The sequence below is a fragment of the Echiichthys vipera genome, assembly GCF_963691815.1.
Source record: "Echiichthys vipera genome assembly, chromosome: 4".
NCBI classification, from domain to species: domain Eukaryota; kingdom Metazoa; phylum Chordata; class Actinopteri; order Perciformes; family Trachinidae; genus Echiichthys; species Echiichthys vipera.
In genome coordinates, this window is record NC_139829.1 from 5,005,865 (window position 1) to 5,023,522 (window position 17,658).

The 17,658-nt window shown below is 40.9% G+C and overlaps 1 protein-coding gene across 1 annotated transcript in view; it reads right to left on the reverse strand.

Annotated features, from left to right (window-relative positions):
- znf608 (zinc finger protein 608) overlaps positions 1–17,658 on the reverse strand; it is a gene marked incomplete at its 3' end in the record, with an annotated part of 80,033 nt that overhangs the window by 18,519 nt on the left and 43,856 nt on the right. Inside the window, exon 3 of the mRNA XM_083912147.1 lies at positions 6,174–6,261. Within this exon, the coding sequence (XP_083768273.1) occupies positions 6,174–6,261 (88 nt within the window). The remainder of the gene's footprint in view (positions 1–6,173; positions 6,262–17,658) is intronic.

A 17,658-nucleotide genomic window follows, 5' to 3' on the forward strand; every position in this document is an offset into this window, starting at 1 on the left:
TTATTTATAAAAAGCAACTGGCGACAAATTTGCGACTTAGTCAGACCATTAGGGAAAAGGGAGAAATTTATGGCCGGCCTAATTCATTCCCATGCACACTGCCCTCCTCTACACAGCAGTCCTGTACAGACTCTCAGCAGGCGACGAATGTGACAGAACAGTAGAGGTCACTGGCATTGCATCATATCACTCCATATTCTTATCACTTAGCTCCACCAAGGAGGTCATTTTTTTCGGTTGGGTTTGTTGGTTGGTTTGTCAGCAGTATTTTAGAAAAAGTCCTGGCCCAAATTTCATGAAACTTGGTGGGAGAGTGTTGCAGAGTTGCCAGAGAAGAACCCATTATAATTTGGGGCAGAACCGAATCACGGAGTAAGACATATTTTTTACCAAAATATTAGAATTTTTGGGTATGAGCGTGATTGGCGTGTATGCCTCTGCACTGCCTCCTCCACTGTTTCCTTTTGATATGTGATGTTATAAAGAAACAAATCAAATTCCTCGGCTTCTTGGAGCTTGTGGATAAATGCTGTGCCTTCCACATAGAACAGCAATACGTGTTATACCCGTTATTCCCATTCTGTTTATGAAGGACCTGGGGGCCTTGGCATTATTCTTTTATCATAGTAATTCCTTATTTGTAGGTACCTAAAAAGTCTTTATTTTCTGGATCAAATTCCTTTTGTATTTCTTAAAAACTTTAAAAAGGGCCTATGAAGGAATGTACATACTGCTGTGATTCCCTTGTTCCACCAGTGTCTGAATCCAAAATCATTATCTTAAAACTATTCTTCTTGTTGACGCTGTTGTTCTTGAAAGGTTTGAACCTGAGAAGGTTTGAACTCTTGTTCCTTTCGACAATAAAACACAGAAGATAAAGGTTCATCATTCAAGGCTCATGTGGACCGCTTTATCCAGATGTCAAGGATAGAAATTGACTTTTTGTTTCCTATAAAAGCCAGCTCCTCTTCTGATAACATAACATAACTGTGTACAATCCACAGTTCTGTCTTGATTTGAGATGGAGGCATTTTGTATTCACACGCCGTCTTCTTCTACTTTGAAGTCTTTTGATGTTGTTTACCAGAGCGCCTCACATCTTAACAAGGAAGATGCTTCTCTACACTCACACATTGTTATTTATATCAAAAACCTGTCTGCTGGGACAAGGAAAATGCATCACTTTATATTTATGGACAGAGTCAATCTTCCAAGCCGGACCCTAAACCTTTTAGTGCATTAATTATGACACTGCTTGAATATATTCTGACCTTGGAGAGACTGTTTTTGGTGTTATTAACGGAAGAGACTGCAAAGCACGTTGGGACGAGACTTTCTGGTCCCCCTCTGTGATTCCAAAGCGATCATATCTCACATTTCTTATGATGTTCGTAATTGCTTTTTTACATCAGTGTGTCCCTGAATTTCACTGAAGCTGCCAGAACGTCCGACTGAAATTCTTTTGACATTTCAAGGTCATTTGTTGCTGTCATGCCTCAATTTAAAAATTTGGATCGATTGAGTGATCTTGTCCAGATGACTTCCCAAAAAAACGGAAAAGCTGAAGCTCATCCATGGCTGTTTGTTTTTACCTTCCGCCAAGGATGGTCATGTTTTCGGTTCAGTTTGTCTGTTTGTTTGTTTGTTTGTCAGCAGCAGATTTACAGTAAAACTTCTGGTTGGACTTGTATAAAACTTGGTGTTGCATGAACCAATGAAGAATCAATTGCTCTTGTTTGTCACACAAATAACTGTTAAACAGCTATTAATGAGTTGTTTTACGTGGCAGTGAAAGTAATTGACGGCCTGAGTACACAAACGTGTGTGGATATTAGAGTCTACTTTTGGCCACAGAGTGTATGCATTTGTAGTCCCACCTATTTTCAGCATAGTTAGTCAATTTCCCACTGCAGCACTAAGTATAAAATGGTGGTCCAGTTGAACAGCATCCATACAGCTTAGAACGCTGATGATGACTGCAGGCTAGTGCCAAGCTAACGTTAGCCACATGCTACCACAAGTAAGCTATGCTACGCTGTGTCGTCTGTATTATTTTTTTATAGCCTCAATACTTTTTATACTTTCGATAATATCGAATGTATAATTCAATGGAGATTGTATCGTTTTATAAACCTTACGTTCTGTTTAGATGGAGACGAAATAGCCATGCCCCCACCACAGCGACTTCCTGGTTGATCCAATACGGAAGTGACCAGTGTGTCCAGTAGGAGAAGTTTGCACAGTAGAGCAGTTTCTCATTGACCCCCATGTTAAACAGGCCATTTCACAGCATCATTAAACCTGTTTAAGGCCTGGTACAAAAAACATTCTAGTTTGTATGTTTAAGTCATATCTCCATGACAACACTGAGGGGGGTGAATTTTTTTTGTACCAGGCTAGTTTTGATTTTATTGGAGGTTAAAGTTCATGAACAATTAGGGGCGTGGTCTTTTGAGTGACAGTTAGCCTCTAGGCCTCACTTCTCCTCGGAGGCTAGTTGTCAGGATTAGCATCATTAGCATGCTAACTCCATCATCTCGACCTGGGCTCTGGTCATTCGTGTGGTGATGTTACTATAAGTGACAAGATGGTTTGCTCTCGATCAACTGTACTAACAGATGGTTTAGGAACACACCGTGTTAACATTAGCTCTGTTATGCTAATTAAATAGCCGCACTTGCACCATGCCTTTCAATTCAGCCTGCTATCTATGACACATACACTAAATGCTAATCTAGAGCAGTGGGAGGATTCAGGCTGTGAGGGTCGGTGTTTTACAGTCCTTGAGCATGGTACTGTGTTGAAAACCATTTTAAATCATAAATCATAAATGCTGCCTGCACGTCACTCCTGGAGCCGGTGTAATCTCTGCCAGAGACCCAGGCCTCCTACTCCTGTTTATTCAGTAACTTTGCTTTAATTTTAAGTTACTATAACCGTGGAAATTTAACCACATGGAGCACATGAACGCACCGTTGTCTTCGGCGGAGGTCTGAGCTCTCTAAGCGCCATTCAACAGTAGTTTATAACATCAAGCTTTTTGTCATATTTTGAGCTTTTAATTCGATCATTTCATTATGATATTTTCTGGCTGAAGTTTCATTCACAGACCGATAATAAAATCAAACAAAGAGGATGCGTTTTATTCCATTGAATAACAGTATACTCAGAATCCAAATGAAAAAAAGATATGTAGTCCCCCGGTTTCTGAGATTAAGCTGTAATTGCCATGACAACAATCATTTACATACAGGAGCAATAATTGTGAGGTCTGAGCCCTTCGAGGAGGTACTGTCACATTTTCCACTCAGCAATTACAAAAAACACTCTCCATTTGTGAGCCAGTCAGGGTGTAGAGTGCTTCTGTTAAAGCTCATCATGGAACAGCAGCTGACAGGTTAGTTTTTCTTTTTTTATCATTTCAGCAACATCAAAGCACTTTCACAAAAATAAGTGCTCTATTCACTTCATCAAATAAACAATCAGCAGTAAATAAAGCCAATAAGAGCAACAATAAAACACATCAAACGGGGGAATGCACCAACAACATGAGGTCTGTGTTTACAATTAGAATAACAACTAATTTAAAATATCATTTAACATCTTTGTTGTTGCCTTTTGGTCACTTGTGTTAGGCTTACAGCTGTTTTCTTCAGCCAAATTCAATAAAAAACTACATGCAATTATTGAAAAAATAAGACCTTTCTTTGAAAGTAACTCTTCCACCCTCCTGAGAAAACCCATTTCAGCCGCTTGTACCTGCGACCTCGTTCTTTCGGTCATGACCCAGCTTTCATGACCATAGGTGAGGGAGGTGAGGGTAGGAACGAAGATTGACCGGTAGGTCGAGAGCTTTGCCTTCCGGCTCAGCTGTCAGCAACTGCAACACCGCTCCCGCTGCTCCGATTCTCCGGCCAAACTCACGCTCCATCGTCCCCTCACTCATGAACAAGATCCCGAGGTACTTGAACTCCTTCACTTGGGGTAAGGACTCATTCCCTACCCGGATTAAGCAATCCACCAGTTTCCTGCTGCCAGCCATGTCCGCAGATTTAGAGGTGCTGATCCTCTGATTGACGATGCCATCAGGACCACATCATCTGCAAAAAGCAGGGATGAGATCCTCAGCCCACCGAACTGCAACCCCTCCCCACCACGACTACGCCTCGATATCCTGTCCACGAAAATCACAAACAGGATTGGTGACAAAGTGCACCCCTGGTGGAGGCCAACCCCCACCGGGAACGAATCCGACTTATTGCTGAGGATCCGGACAGAGCTCTCGCTTTGAGTGTACAGAGATTGGATGGCCCACAGAAGTGACCCCCTCACCCCATACTCACGCAGCACCTCCCATAGTATATTCCGGGGGACCTGATCATATGCCTTCTACAGATCCACAAATCACATGTAGACTGGATGGGCATACTCCCAGGCCCCCTCCAGGATCCTTGTGAGAGTGAAGAGCTGGTCAGTTGTTCCACGTCCAGGACGGAATCCGCATTGTTTCTCTTCAATCTGAGGTTCGACTATAGGACGAACCCTCCTTTCCAGCCCCTTGGAGTAGACTTTACCAGGGAGGCTGAGCAGTGTGATACCCTTGTAATTGGCACACACTCTCTGGTCCCTCTCTCCCAGACTTCCATGCAATTTTGGAGAGACGTGTCAACCAAGACAGCCCCTCCCTATGCAAAGCTTTCAGCATTTCAGGATGAATCGCATCAATCCCTGGGGCTTTGCCACTGTGGAGTTATTTGACTACCTCAGTGACTTCAGCCAGAGATATTGACGATGATCCCCTATCAGCCTCCAGCTCCGCTTCTGCAGAAGCTTGTTAGTTGGATTAAGGAGTTTCTTAAAGTGCTCCTTCCACCGCCAGATTACCTCATCAGCTGAGGTCACCAGTGTCTCGTCCTTACTATAAACAGCTTGGACGGTTCCCCGTTTCCCCCTCCTGAGGTACCGAATGGCTTACCAGAAGCACCTTGGTGCTGCCCGAAAGTCCTTTTCCATGACTTCTCCGAACTTCTCCAACAACATATAATATATATGTTTCTGCTTTTGCCGCTCCATATGGCTTAAAATTGGAGATGTCGAAAGATTTCAAACATTGTTTGCATCTTTATTTTCTCACTTGGTATCGTTTATCAATCATCTTTTATATTTTTCTTCATGAAGCCAGCCCTTGGAAAAGTTGCATCGACCCATGACAAGGCTGGCTCGACGATGCGTAAATGAGAATTGCAGTCGTGCAGCGAACAGTAACCATGGTAACCCGATACCATTCTACGACCAGTTTGATTAGTTTCATATCAAGATCTGTGTTAGAATAATATCCACAGTTATGACTGCATACAGACAGCTCTGGTTTCAGCTTGTAACAGTTCAGAAATAGAGCTTTTCTATGTGTTTACATGTCTGTGCATGTTGAACAGGCGTATGATGAACGAGTGTAGAGTTTGAAGATATCGACACAGAGAAAGCAGGGGAGATTCTGGAGCGTCACGTCTGCATTTATCTTTCACGTTAAAAACTTTAATCATTAATCTCCGGGACTTGTTTAATACCGTGATTCAGTACACACCCATATGAAACATGTTCACATTAATTTAAAGTTTCGGAGTTGCATACAACCACGAGAGGGCATTTGGTAAATGGTAATGGACTTGTACTTTTATACTTCTATAGCGCCTTTCTAGTCTTCTGACTACTCAAGGCTCTTTCACACTACTTGTCAAATTCACCCATTCACACAGACATTCACACTGATGGCAGTGGATCTACTTACCATCTAATCTAATCTAACCATTCACAACACATTTACAGCAAGGGGAGCAGTTCCGGGTTCAGAGTCTTGCGCAAGGACACTTCAACATGTGGACTGGAGGAGCCTGGGATCGAACCACCGATCTCTCGAATGGAGGACGACCCACGCTAACACTGAGTCATAGCTGCCCATTTCTATCCTTTGCTGTAGAAATCCGGCAGCAAAGTCAACTGAAACGAACTACTCACAAGTCACGTAGTAACACACATAATGGCACATAACTGGATCTCTTGCACCAGGGAACTTTTTTGGGAATGCCATAAATCTTAGTAGAGCATGTTGTGTGCTTTCAGTTCTCTACAAAGAAACATGGAGGCATTAAGAGTTCAGCAGAGTGCAGTGTCACCTTGGAGGAGCCCAGTCGTGTTTGGTGCAGTCTAACAGAGTTCCCACGTAGGTTCTCTTCCTCCACGTCACGTTCACCACCAGCACACCTGTCAATCACACGGGACAGAGGCAAAAAAGGTTAGTACCAGATCAACTGGGCATCAGGGTGAAGAGGTCCTAGAGCAGCACAGTATTCAGGACTTAAAGAAAAAGTGGGCACTTTGATTTAGATTATAAAGAGCCAACAATGACACAGTTATTAAGGGTACAATGATCAACAGATACAAATCAGAAACATGGATGTCAGAATGTACCTTAACGGCTTAATATACAGAGTGGCAGGTGATCAGTGCCAACGAGAAACACCTGCCAAGAAAACGAGCTCACAACAGGGAAACAGAAAGGGGAGCACATACAGAAAAACACAGACAGAGGAAGACAAAAACAAAGACTAAAAAGGAGAGGAGGACTGTCCTGATTTAATCATTACCCCCCCCAACGAGCGCCTCCTGGAACACGGAAGGACTGGTTAAAGGTGTCGACCGGGCCGCCGACTGGAACGGGTGTCGACGGGCCGCCGACCGGAACGGATGCTATCCAGATGCTATCAGTTATCACTTACTATAGTTCTGTAATACTGTGGTATTATATATTTTAGCATTAGCGTCAGTGCTAACTTCAGCGGTAGTGTAAACAAACCAGCCGTTTCACTTGAGCTGTTCACTTTCTCAGCGCACAAGTCGGGGGAGGAGGGAGTGTCAGAGGTCAAGCAGTGAGAGAGGGTAGGACTTTGGAGGGAGGCGGAGTTGGTCATGTTCATATTTTTACTAAGTGCTGTGAGACATGCCAGAAAGGTAAAAAATTTTTTTTTTTAAATTGAATTATAAAATTTATTTATTTTAACATTTTAAACACTTTTGTCCTTTTCCTTCAGTAACATTTGAATGCAGGACCTTCACTTACAGTGTGGTTTTACTACTTAAGTAAAAGCTTTGAGTACTCCTTCCAGCGCTGCTGAATCCTTATACATTCAAATGTAATAATAATCGTCTATGAGGGAGATATGCACACCGCTAAAAATGATCTTTTGTGACATTGAAAGTATTTCAACATGTATATCCTTCGGGAACAGATGTCACATGAGATGAATGTGTCAGAAATAAAACAGGTCAGAAGAATTCAATGTGTTTTTTTTAAAGGAAATCAGGTCTCAAAATGTTTTCGTAACAATAAAAAGCAGAAGTGACTCCCACACAATCAAACGGTTTGCTCAAAGGTATGATTGGTTTGCAGAAACAAAAGACAACAAATCAAACTGTCTGAAAGCAGCGTTTCACCTCCTGTTCACCTTTCCTCAGACTCTCTGCTTTTGCTGCATTAATCGTGCCCCTTTGTAGCTCTGCAGAAACACTCACTCCTTTGTTCTCTCTCTCGTATCTAATGAGGAAAAATAATGACTCTCTGATAAAAGACAAATGTGCAGAAATAAAAAGAGAGCACACTGCGCCTCAGAAGAAGAAAATCAATGTGAGGAGCAGACGTCTGAGAGCAGCAGCTGGCACAGCCGAGGACTAAGTTCACAGTTTTTAGGAGGCTCAAATGGTTTTCCAAAGCGTTGGTTACAGCCTCTGTGAAGAGCTGATGTCAGTCAGCAGCATCGCAGGAGGAAGATACAGTCTCCCCTTCCTGTCGGGCTTCTGGTTGGAAGGAAACATTCTGTCTAAAATGTTTAAACTCAAATCAGAGAAGTGACGACCCTTCAGCCACGAGAAATGAATGTCTCTCCCTTCATCCTGTTCCTCTTTCTCACACTCTCACACTGACATTTGAAAAACCATTAACCTCCGTTTTGTGATGTGCCAGCGGCAACACAGAGCAAATCAAATCCTGGACGCATTACAGCTTTAAAAACGAGCTTCGACTGCGACACACGACTCCTCGCTCTTTAATTAAGCCTGAAGGCTGCCGCCGCCATCACAGATAAATGAGAGCAGAAGCTCACAGAAGGTGGATGTGATCAGGCAGGTTTTTGTTTCAGCGCCAGGCTCTGAAATCTATAATTAATGAGCCTGATTGAACGTACTGTCATCAACAGGTTTCTGCGATATCTGAGGAAATATGACAAAGTTTTGTTGTTGTTAGGGACAGGCATCAAAACGACCTCTCTACGTGGATTTTGGCGCTCTTTTACACCTTTTCTGAGGTCAAATTCAAGCCCTTTCAAGGTCCATTTTCAAGCTTTTCCAGCACCTTACAAATGTGGTAAATTACATATTCCTAGGAATACATAAATAATGTCAATTAGTACTTCACTTAGTTGTTGTTTTTTCATTAAAATCACGTTAAAAGAGACAGTATTATACTATAAACAGCTAAAATTGTTTCATTATACCAGAGGGAATAAAAATGTAATTATTTTTCTGTTCTATAGCTGTTTATTGTGAAAGAAATGCGGATACAATTTCAAGCATTTCATCCAAAATTCAAGCACTTTTAAAACCTTGAAAACACAACATTAAAATTCTAGCCTTTTCCAGGATTTCAAGCACCTGTTCGGACCCTGTTATACTACGTCACCTGAATTCCTTCTTTGCTCTGGACATGATTTCTCCAGTAATAAATAAGTGGATTACATATAAGTTGTACTTTTTGCAGTAATATGTACAACAATATCTAAACCCAAGGTGACATGTTTTTATGGCTGCAACATCACATCCTGGATAAATATGCTTGATTAAAAAAAAAAAAAAAAAAAACTGCAGCATGTAAACACCCAGGTTTTTGCTTAATGTCTGCCATCTGCACGGTACTGTGAGTAAGTGAGTTGGCCTCCCACCATGACTGACTGAATGTCCCCTACAGAGGACACACTGTGTTTATTTAACCTTTATTTAACCAGCAGTGAAAGACGTGTCCTGGCTGAGACAGACAGCAGCATTAATAACACTGTTTACATCAATGGAACAATGATACTAAGAAGTTATTACCGAATAAATATCTATCTATCTATCTATCTATCTATCTATCTATCTATCTATCTATCTATCTATCTATCTATCTATCTATCTATCTATCTATCTATCTATCTATCTATCTATCTATCTATCTATCTTTATATCTATCTATCTGTCTATCTATCTATCGATATATTCTGCAGATTCAGGTGGTAGAGTTACTGGTTCTAAACCAGACAACATTTCCTGATGAACACCGCCAAAGAAACTGTATGTCAGATTGTTTCTGCGCTGACTCCAATTTATCAAAAACCTAGATCATCTTAGAATCATATAAAAAAAGATGCATGACCATGTTTAAACTTCATATCACCAATCAAAACCAGTATAACCAGTGTGCATGTAGGTAAACTTAGCTGATTCGATTGCGTCATCAGCTGTTATCACTGCATTAAATATGAGGTGTGACCATAGACTGTATAAAAAATGGACAAAGCCTATCTCTCGAGGTCCGTTCTCTCAACTTGATCCAATCGTTCTCGCCTACGGGAGTCACCATCTTTGACTCCGCCTCCTCTTACCAACAAAGGGCATGTATGTGACGTTGGGGGAAGGGCATACTTCCATCTGGTTGACATTTACCTCCGAGGAGAAGTGAGGGCCAGAGGCTAACTGTCACTCAAGAGACCACGCCCCTAATTATTCATAAACTTTAATCTCCAATAAAATAAAAAACTCCCCCTCAATGTTGTCATGGAGATAAGACCTTAACATACAGACTAGAATGTTTTTTGTCCCAGGCCTTAAACAGGTTTAATGATGCTGTGTAAACGGCCTGTTTAACATGGAGGTCAATGAGAAACTGCTCTGTTATGAAACCTGCCCCTGGTGCACACTCAGAGAACTGCAGTTTTTGGAGCTTCCTGATTGGATCAACCAGGAAGTCGCTGTGGTGGGGGCCTGGATGAGAGGCGACAATGGAGGTGGAATTGAGAGATGTAGTCTAGAGACATCTGCAGCAGCATGAGAAGAGTCCCTAAACAGAAAACAAAGCACCAATGGGCTCCTTCCTTTTGGATTGACTTTGGTAATCCACTTGAATGGACTTAACTATGAGAGGAGCTGGTACAGGGGCCAGTAAGTAAGTCTTTAAAACACTCTTTTAATAAACTCTGGGTTCACTAACTACATTGTTGCTGCTTTGTTTTCTGTGTAGGGACTCTTCTCATGCTGCTGCAGAGGTTTGCTGTTATTTTCAGCAGTGTTAGTGGTTAAAAAAGACCTTTGAATGCCTTCACTGTACTGCCCTGAGCTAATCAGTGTTAGCTACGTCCGGCTGTTAGCAACTCTACCGGATTTCTCCGTTAATAGTTGTTAAATGAAAAGAACTGTCCCGATGGCTTATTTGATGAACGTGAGTGCTGAAAAAGACCATGAGATGATTTTACACCAGAATTTCACTTTAACGTGTGTTTACAAGATGTCATTATTTATAATTCTCGTATTTCTGGCATCCAGACAGACAGACAGACAGACAGACAGACAGACAGACAGACAGTAGAGCTCAGCTAAGACTTGAGCCAATCACAATCTGATTAGCGCTCATCAGACTCCGGTCTCCTGCAGAGAGGAGGAGGAGAGGAGGAGGGGGTCTGAATGGTGGTCTGGTCTCCTTCTCCTCCTTTCTGTCTTTCCAATTAGTATTCTGCTTAATTAACATGCATCCGGCATCGCCCCCTCGTATCCCTCTGCCGTCATGAGGACGGGGCTGAACCGTAGTCCCTGAGCCAGAAAAAAATACTCTCACGTCTCTCTCTCTCTGTCTCTCTCTCTCTCTGTCTCTCTCTCTCTCTCTCTTTCTCTAACTCTCTCTCTCTCTCTCTCTCTGCCTCTCTTTGACTCTGACACTGTCCATCGAAAAATGATCCTTCTGTTTTTTCTGTCTCCTTCTTTGCATTCCTCCCCGTCTCTCCATCCCTCCAGTGGTTTAAAAATACAGACAGAAACCTGTGTTGCCATTCTGTCCATCTCCTCACTTCTCTCTCTCTCTCCTCATCTATCCATCCGTCCTGTCAGACAGAGCACTGAATCCATTTTTTCTCTCGCTCCTTCATCCCTCTTCTGTCCCTCCATCTTCGTTCTTGTCCTTCCCCACCCTCCCTGTATACAAAATCAACTGTATATCTGCATATTACAGACGTATCGTCACATTATTTATGTGTGGTGTTCCTCTGCTTCGCTTCACTGATGCTGCTGCAGCTTGTTAACGCTCACAACCCTCAAACAGGAAGCTTTGATGTTTGCGTGTGTTTCCTCCACCAACGTGTCCGTCTGTTCCACAGGAGGACATTTTCAAACACGATCACAGATTTGAGTGAAATGTGTAGGAAAGTTCAGCAACTATATTCTCATTAACTGCTGTTCTTAAAGGAGAACTAAGCCTGTTTTCAAAATTCTTACATTTTATTCATATCCGTTTTAAGTTTTTTTTGTATTTATTTGTTCCTTTCATGAAAATGCCTGTTCATTACATTGTACACACAATGATAAATTCAATTCACAATCAATATACATACATTTAAACATTTAAATGAATGGAAGTTGTTTTGTTTGTTTTTCCATTGGTTTGTATCTCTGTGATTGTTTTGCATGACATTTTTCGCTTTAAGTGGTTTTGCATCTATTTTTAGTCATTTTGCATCTTTTTGTGGTGGTTTTGCATTTATTTTTAGTAATTTTGCATCTTTTTGTGGTGGCTTTGCATCTATTTTTAGTCATTTTGCATCTTTCTGAGGTGGTTTTGCATCTATTTTTAGTAATTTTGCATCTTTTTGTGGTGGTTTTGCATCTATTTTTAGTCCTTTTGCATCTTTTTGTGGTGATTTTGCATCTATTTTTAGTCATTTTGCATCTTTTTGGGGTGGTTTTGCGTCTATTTTTAGTCATTTTGCATCTTTTTGTGGTGGTTTTGCATCTATTTTTTTTCATTTTGCATCTTTTTGTGGTGATTTTGCATCTATTTTTAGTCATTTTGCATCTTTTTGTGGTGGCTTTGCATCTATTTTTAGTCATTTTGCATCTTTCTGAGGTAGTTTTGCATCTATTTTTTAATAATTTTGCATCTTTTTGTGGTGGTTTTGCATCTATTTTTAGTCATTTTGCATCTTTTTGTGGTGATTTTGCATCTATTTTTAGTCATTTTGCATCTTTTTGTGGTTGCTTTGCATCTATTTTTAGTCATTTTGCATCTTTCTGAGGTAGTTTTGCATCTATTTTTTAATAATTTTGCATCTTTTTGTGGTGGTTTTGCAACTATTTCTAAGATGATTAAATTCAGAGAGTAGTGCAGCCTTGGAGGATGTTTGTGCTTCGGTTTCTTAGTTTAAATGTTTTTTTCTTGAATATTAAGGCTTCTTTTTAATAATTTCGGTGTTGTTATCTCCATTTTGTTGTTTTTTGTATATCTTTTTTTTCTTTTTACCCATTTAAGCTTGTCAAGGTCTGCAAGGAACCATTTTAATTCCATTTGATTTCAGTTTTTTCAGTCCGCAGACTGAAGTTTTATCAGGCGTCTGGTTTTTCTCTGTACAAACACAGTCTGCACCAGGAGAGAGATGTATTATTCACTGCCTGACTTTGCTTCTTTCCTCTCTCCTCTCTCCATCTCTCTGGCCTGTGTAGGAGGACTCTCCACTCAGGATAAACTCCCCTGAGCTGTCTGTTTTTTTATTCTTTTTCTCCTCTCTTTATTTTGGCCTGGGCGTAGTGAGCAGTTAATTAATACTGGGCCCTGATAGAAACGCCTCTCCGCCAAACTCAACACTCCACTTCAGAGCCCCGCGGCTGGCAGAGTGAGATGGGCACCAAGAGATGGGATTATTCATTGGCTGCCTACAGTAAGGTATTACACCTCCGCTGAGAGGCCGCAGTGCTGAGCGCTGTCCTCGTTAACAGCTTATCAAAGTACGAAAATGGAGGGTGAATCGTGAGGCCGATTCATCCGCTGCCCAGTGCTCCCACATTATCATTCTGTAGTGTTGGACAGATTTCTGGTTCTACTTTTGTTCTTCTTTTGGACTCGTGATTATGTGCAGCTCAACGCCAAACCTGATCTTCTGAGGATATCCAGTCAAGTTTAAAATACTGAACGTATCAGAGTTTATTTTTAGTTTGTAAAATGTGTCTGGAACAAAAAAGATAAAATAATTTGAATTGTTCTTGTAGCATATGTTTTTCAAACCCACACCGGTTCATTTGGCCAAACCAGCTGAATGCATGATCTTTTTAGACCGATGGAATATCCAGATATTTTTTAAAAGTGCTGACTATTAAAAGTATTTTACTATAGAGCCACCATCTGTACCACAGCTGCGCACCACTTTTACTGCTTGGCTCATCTCCAACAGCAGAAATAGGACAGAGAGCAGAGAACCGATGTTTTGACAGGGTTCAAGGTTTTCTTGAGGCACGTCAAACATCTCACTTCCTCCTCTGTTGCTTCTGACACAAAAGAGACATAATTTGCATACAAGAGGATTCTCGGCGAGCAAACAGTGCAACCTGCAAACATCAGGCACAAAAATATTAACTGGGAAAGAGTCAAAATTGAAAAGGAGTCTTTGGATGGACAGAGGAAGATCACAACCGCCTCCAGCTTCCCCATTAAGTCCTATGATAACTGAACCAACTCAGGCTGTCCTCATTTGCTTTTACTACGTAAGTACAAAAAGTAACGCACTGTAATTCATATTTAATCCACATATTTATTACTGTAGAAATTACATCCAGAGCAAAGAAGGGAATCAGCTGACGTAGAATAAAAACGGCAACACCACGGTAGGGAGGAGGGTGGGGGGGGGGGGGGGGGGTGGAAGAACCAAGACAAATCACCACCTTTATCTGATCTGAACCAAGTCCTTTAGAGACTAAACTTAACCGTCACCTTTAGTTACTAAACTTAACCGTCACCTTTAGTTACTAAACTTAACCGTTACCTTTAGTGACTAAACTTAACAGTCACCTTTTGTTGTCTAAACTTAACTGTTGTCTTTTGTCGTCTAAACTTAACCATCACCTTTTGGCCGTCTTAACTTAACCGTCACCTTTTGTCGTCTAAACTTAACTGTCACCTTTAGTTGACTAACTAAACCTAACTTCTTTAGTATTTATTTACTGCTGTTATTTTTCTGGTGAGTCAGTGCAGTAAAGCTTAAAAACCCTTCTGTATGAAAACAGAAACATTTATTTGTTCCCTTGGAGCTATCACAAATTTGGACGCCGTCATTCTACAGCTTCTAAAAATGAAGAGTCTCAAAATACAGCCTCCCTCGTTGAATTGATCCTGCAACACAACGCATTCCTCAGTTTTAATGAGGAGCAAAACAAAGCATTTGCTGGGAACTTGCACCTGAATTTTCATACCTCGTTTCCACTTCAGTAGGAATAGTTTGCGATCATCAGTCTTCTTAGAGTCACAGATTAAATGACAACCACCAATCCTCCGATGTGAAAACAACAGGAGGAGTACAGTGAACGGTAGATCTGGGCTTTCCCACACACTGAGGCAAAAAACAGTGTTTGGTCAAAGCCTGCGGATCAGAAAAGCTGCTGATGCACCACCATCTCAGCTTCCACTGAGGCTCGACAAAAGTGTTTCATTTACTCATGTTCCACACAGAAGACTCCACAATGTCACCAGCACACACTGGGAGCACTCAGACGCTCATGTTCACTTACTTTCTGCTGCAGGATTTATACTTTGTTCGCATCTCTGCTCATTTATTTTGTAAAGTGAAAAGGTTGAAACAAGGAGATTGACAGTGTTCTTGCGTATTTCAGCCCATAGGCAGCCATAAATTACAAATAAATGTCAGCCACTGTCACCGTAATGTTTTATGACCTTCGAGGCAAACACTGCTCCACTGATTTTTATAACTTTATCTATATGGCACCTTACACAAAAACATAATAAAATAAAACAGACTTTCAGAATGAAAATCCACTCTTAGAAAAAAATTTTTTTAAGGAGGTGAAATTCATCAAAGTGCATCCTGTCAGTTTTTATCATTATTATTTGGTTTTAAAGACATTGAAGGTAGGGGCGGCCGATGGCACAGTGGTTAGAGCAGCCCCCCTTGTAGAGAGGCTGAAGGTCCTCGAGGCGGCGGCCACAGGCTCGACTCACACCTGCGACCCTTTGCTGCATGTCTCCCCCTCTCTTTCTCACCCCATTTCCTGTCTGTCCTTTATAATAAAAGGCTTGAAAACTGACAAAAAATATATATAAAAAAGAAAGACATTGAAGGTAGTCAGCCAAGACATTTGCGTTGTGGATTTAGGATGATTAGGACGTGGGCGCGTGTCGTCAACCATAACTGGACTAGAGTTTAGATTCTCTGCCCGATCCCGAGCCTGGGCCTGTATTTCCCACCACCATCCTCCAGCCGGGCCTTTGATCAGCGCTTGTGTTTTTTTTGTTGTTGTTTTTTTAAATCATTGCTTTATTGGCCTAATCTGAAGAGAAAGCTATACCATAAACAGTAATATTATAGGCCTATATATATTTAGCTATAGGCCTAAGTAACAAATGTGTACAAAGTTGCACAAACTCAAAAAAACTAAAAAAAACAAACTAAAAAAACGCCATATGTTGCCCACGGGCCTGCTGCGGTGCTGTGCAGCTAAAGAGCAACACGGAGCTTGGAGATGTAAAGGAACAGATAAAAACAGGAGAATGAACTTTGATCAAGTCTGGAGGAAAGTCTGAGGTCTGGAAGCATTTCAAACACGTCGTGAGCAGTGACAACGTATGTGTTGGCTTTGTCTAGTGCATTAAAGTACACGTTTCTTCATTCAGATCCTTTTTTGATCACTTCCATTCTGTAGTTCAAACAACTCCGAATTTTATTTGTGAATTCAGATATTTCAGCCCATTCATTTAAAAAATTGTCGGATTGAAATCGGGCCAAGACCGAACAATGCGCAGGCTCAATGCTTTCACGTGTCATAGCAACACTTACTAGCGTGATGTTGGAGACCGCGATTACCTGTTGGATCACAGACTGAAGATAATGACACCAACCAAAACTAGCGGTTAGTTCGACTGTTTGTCAGAAAATTACAAAAGAAATGAACAAGTTTGCAGATTTGACATGCAGTTTCACCACAATGTAAAATAACTGCCAGCCCAGCAAACACGGACACCCCTGGACCTGTTCAAGAAAGCCTGATTGGGTCGTTATCACGTCAAATCACAACTAGTTCGATCAGGCCCAGTGTATGACCCTATCACAACCAATTACTTAAGCACGGATGGGCTAAATCTGAGAGAGTGGGGTCCTGAGTCATATAATGAGCAGTCACATCAGAGACTATCTCTATTATATATTAGCTGAATGTATTTATTTATTCATGTGATGTGGTGAAAAACTTTTAGATTGCGACGTACAGTTTATGATCGCAACCTGTTTTTTTCAATCAAACTTTATTAACATAAACAAACATGACATGATCATGTCATCTAAAGCTGTATTAGTAAATGATTTGATATCAGATAACCATATTGATTTACTCTGTCTGACTGAAACATGGCTGTGTCCTGAAGAATATGTTAGCCTAAATGAATCCACTCCTCCCAGTCATATTAATACTCATATTCCTTGAGGCAGTGGTCGAGGAGGAGGCGTTGCAGCTATTTATGACTCAGGCCTATTAATCAACCCTAAACTAAATTATAATTCATTTGAAAGTCTTGTTCTTTGTCTTTCACATTTCACCTGGAAAACTGTGCAGCCAATTATACTTGTTATAGTGTATTGTGCTCCTGGTCCGTACTCTTCTGTCAAATTTAGTCCTTAAATCTGACAAAGTAATCATTGTAGGTGATTTTAATATTCACGTGGACATTGATAATAATAGCCTTAGTACTGCGTTTATCTCTCTATTAGATTTGATTGGTTTTAGTCAGAGTGTACATAAACCTACTCACTGTTTTAATCACACCCTCCACCTTGTTTTGGCTTATGGTGTGGAAATCAATGACTTAATAGTCTTTCCACAGAATCCTATTTTATCAAACCATTATTTAATAACATTTGAATTCGTATTACAGGACTACTCACCTCTGGGCAAAAGTTTCTAAACTAGATGTTTATCTGATAGTGCTGTAACTAAATTTAAGGAATCGATTCCATCTGCATTTAATTGAATGCCTTATCCTAATATTCCAGATTCCTGTACTAATGTTAGTTTCTCTGAAATTGATCATCTTATTGACAGTGTTGCAGGCTCACTACGAACAACACTCGACTCTGTTGCTCTTTTAAAAAAGAAGATAATGAAACAGAGGAAGTTAGCTCCGTAGTATAACTATCAAACCCGTGAACTAAAACAAATATCGCGAAAATTGGAAAGTAAGTGGCGTTCTACTAAATTGGGGGAATCTCGCTTAGTTTTGCAAGAAAGTCTAAAAACTTATAGGAAGGCCCTCCGTAATGCCAGAGCAGCCTATTACTCATCTTTAATAGAGGAGAATAAGAACAATCCTAGATT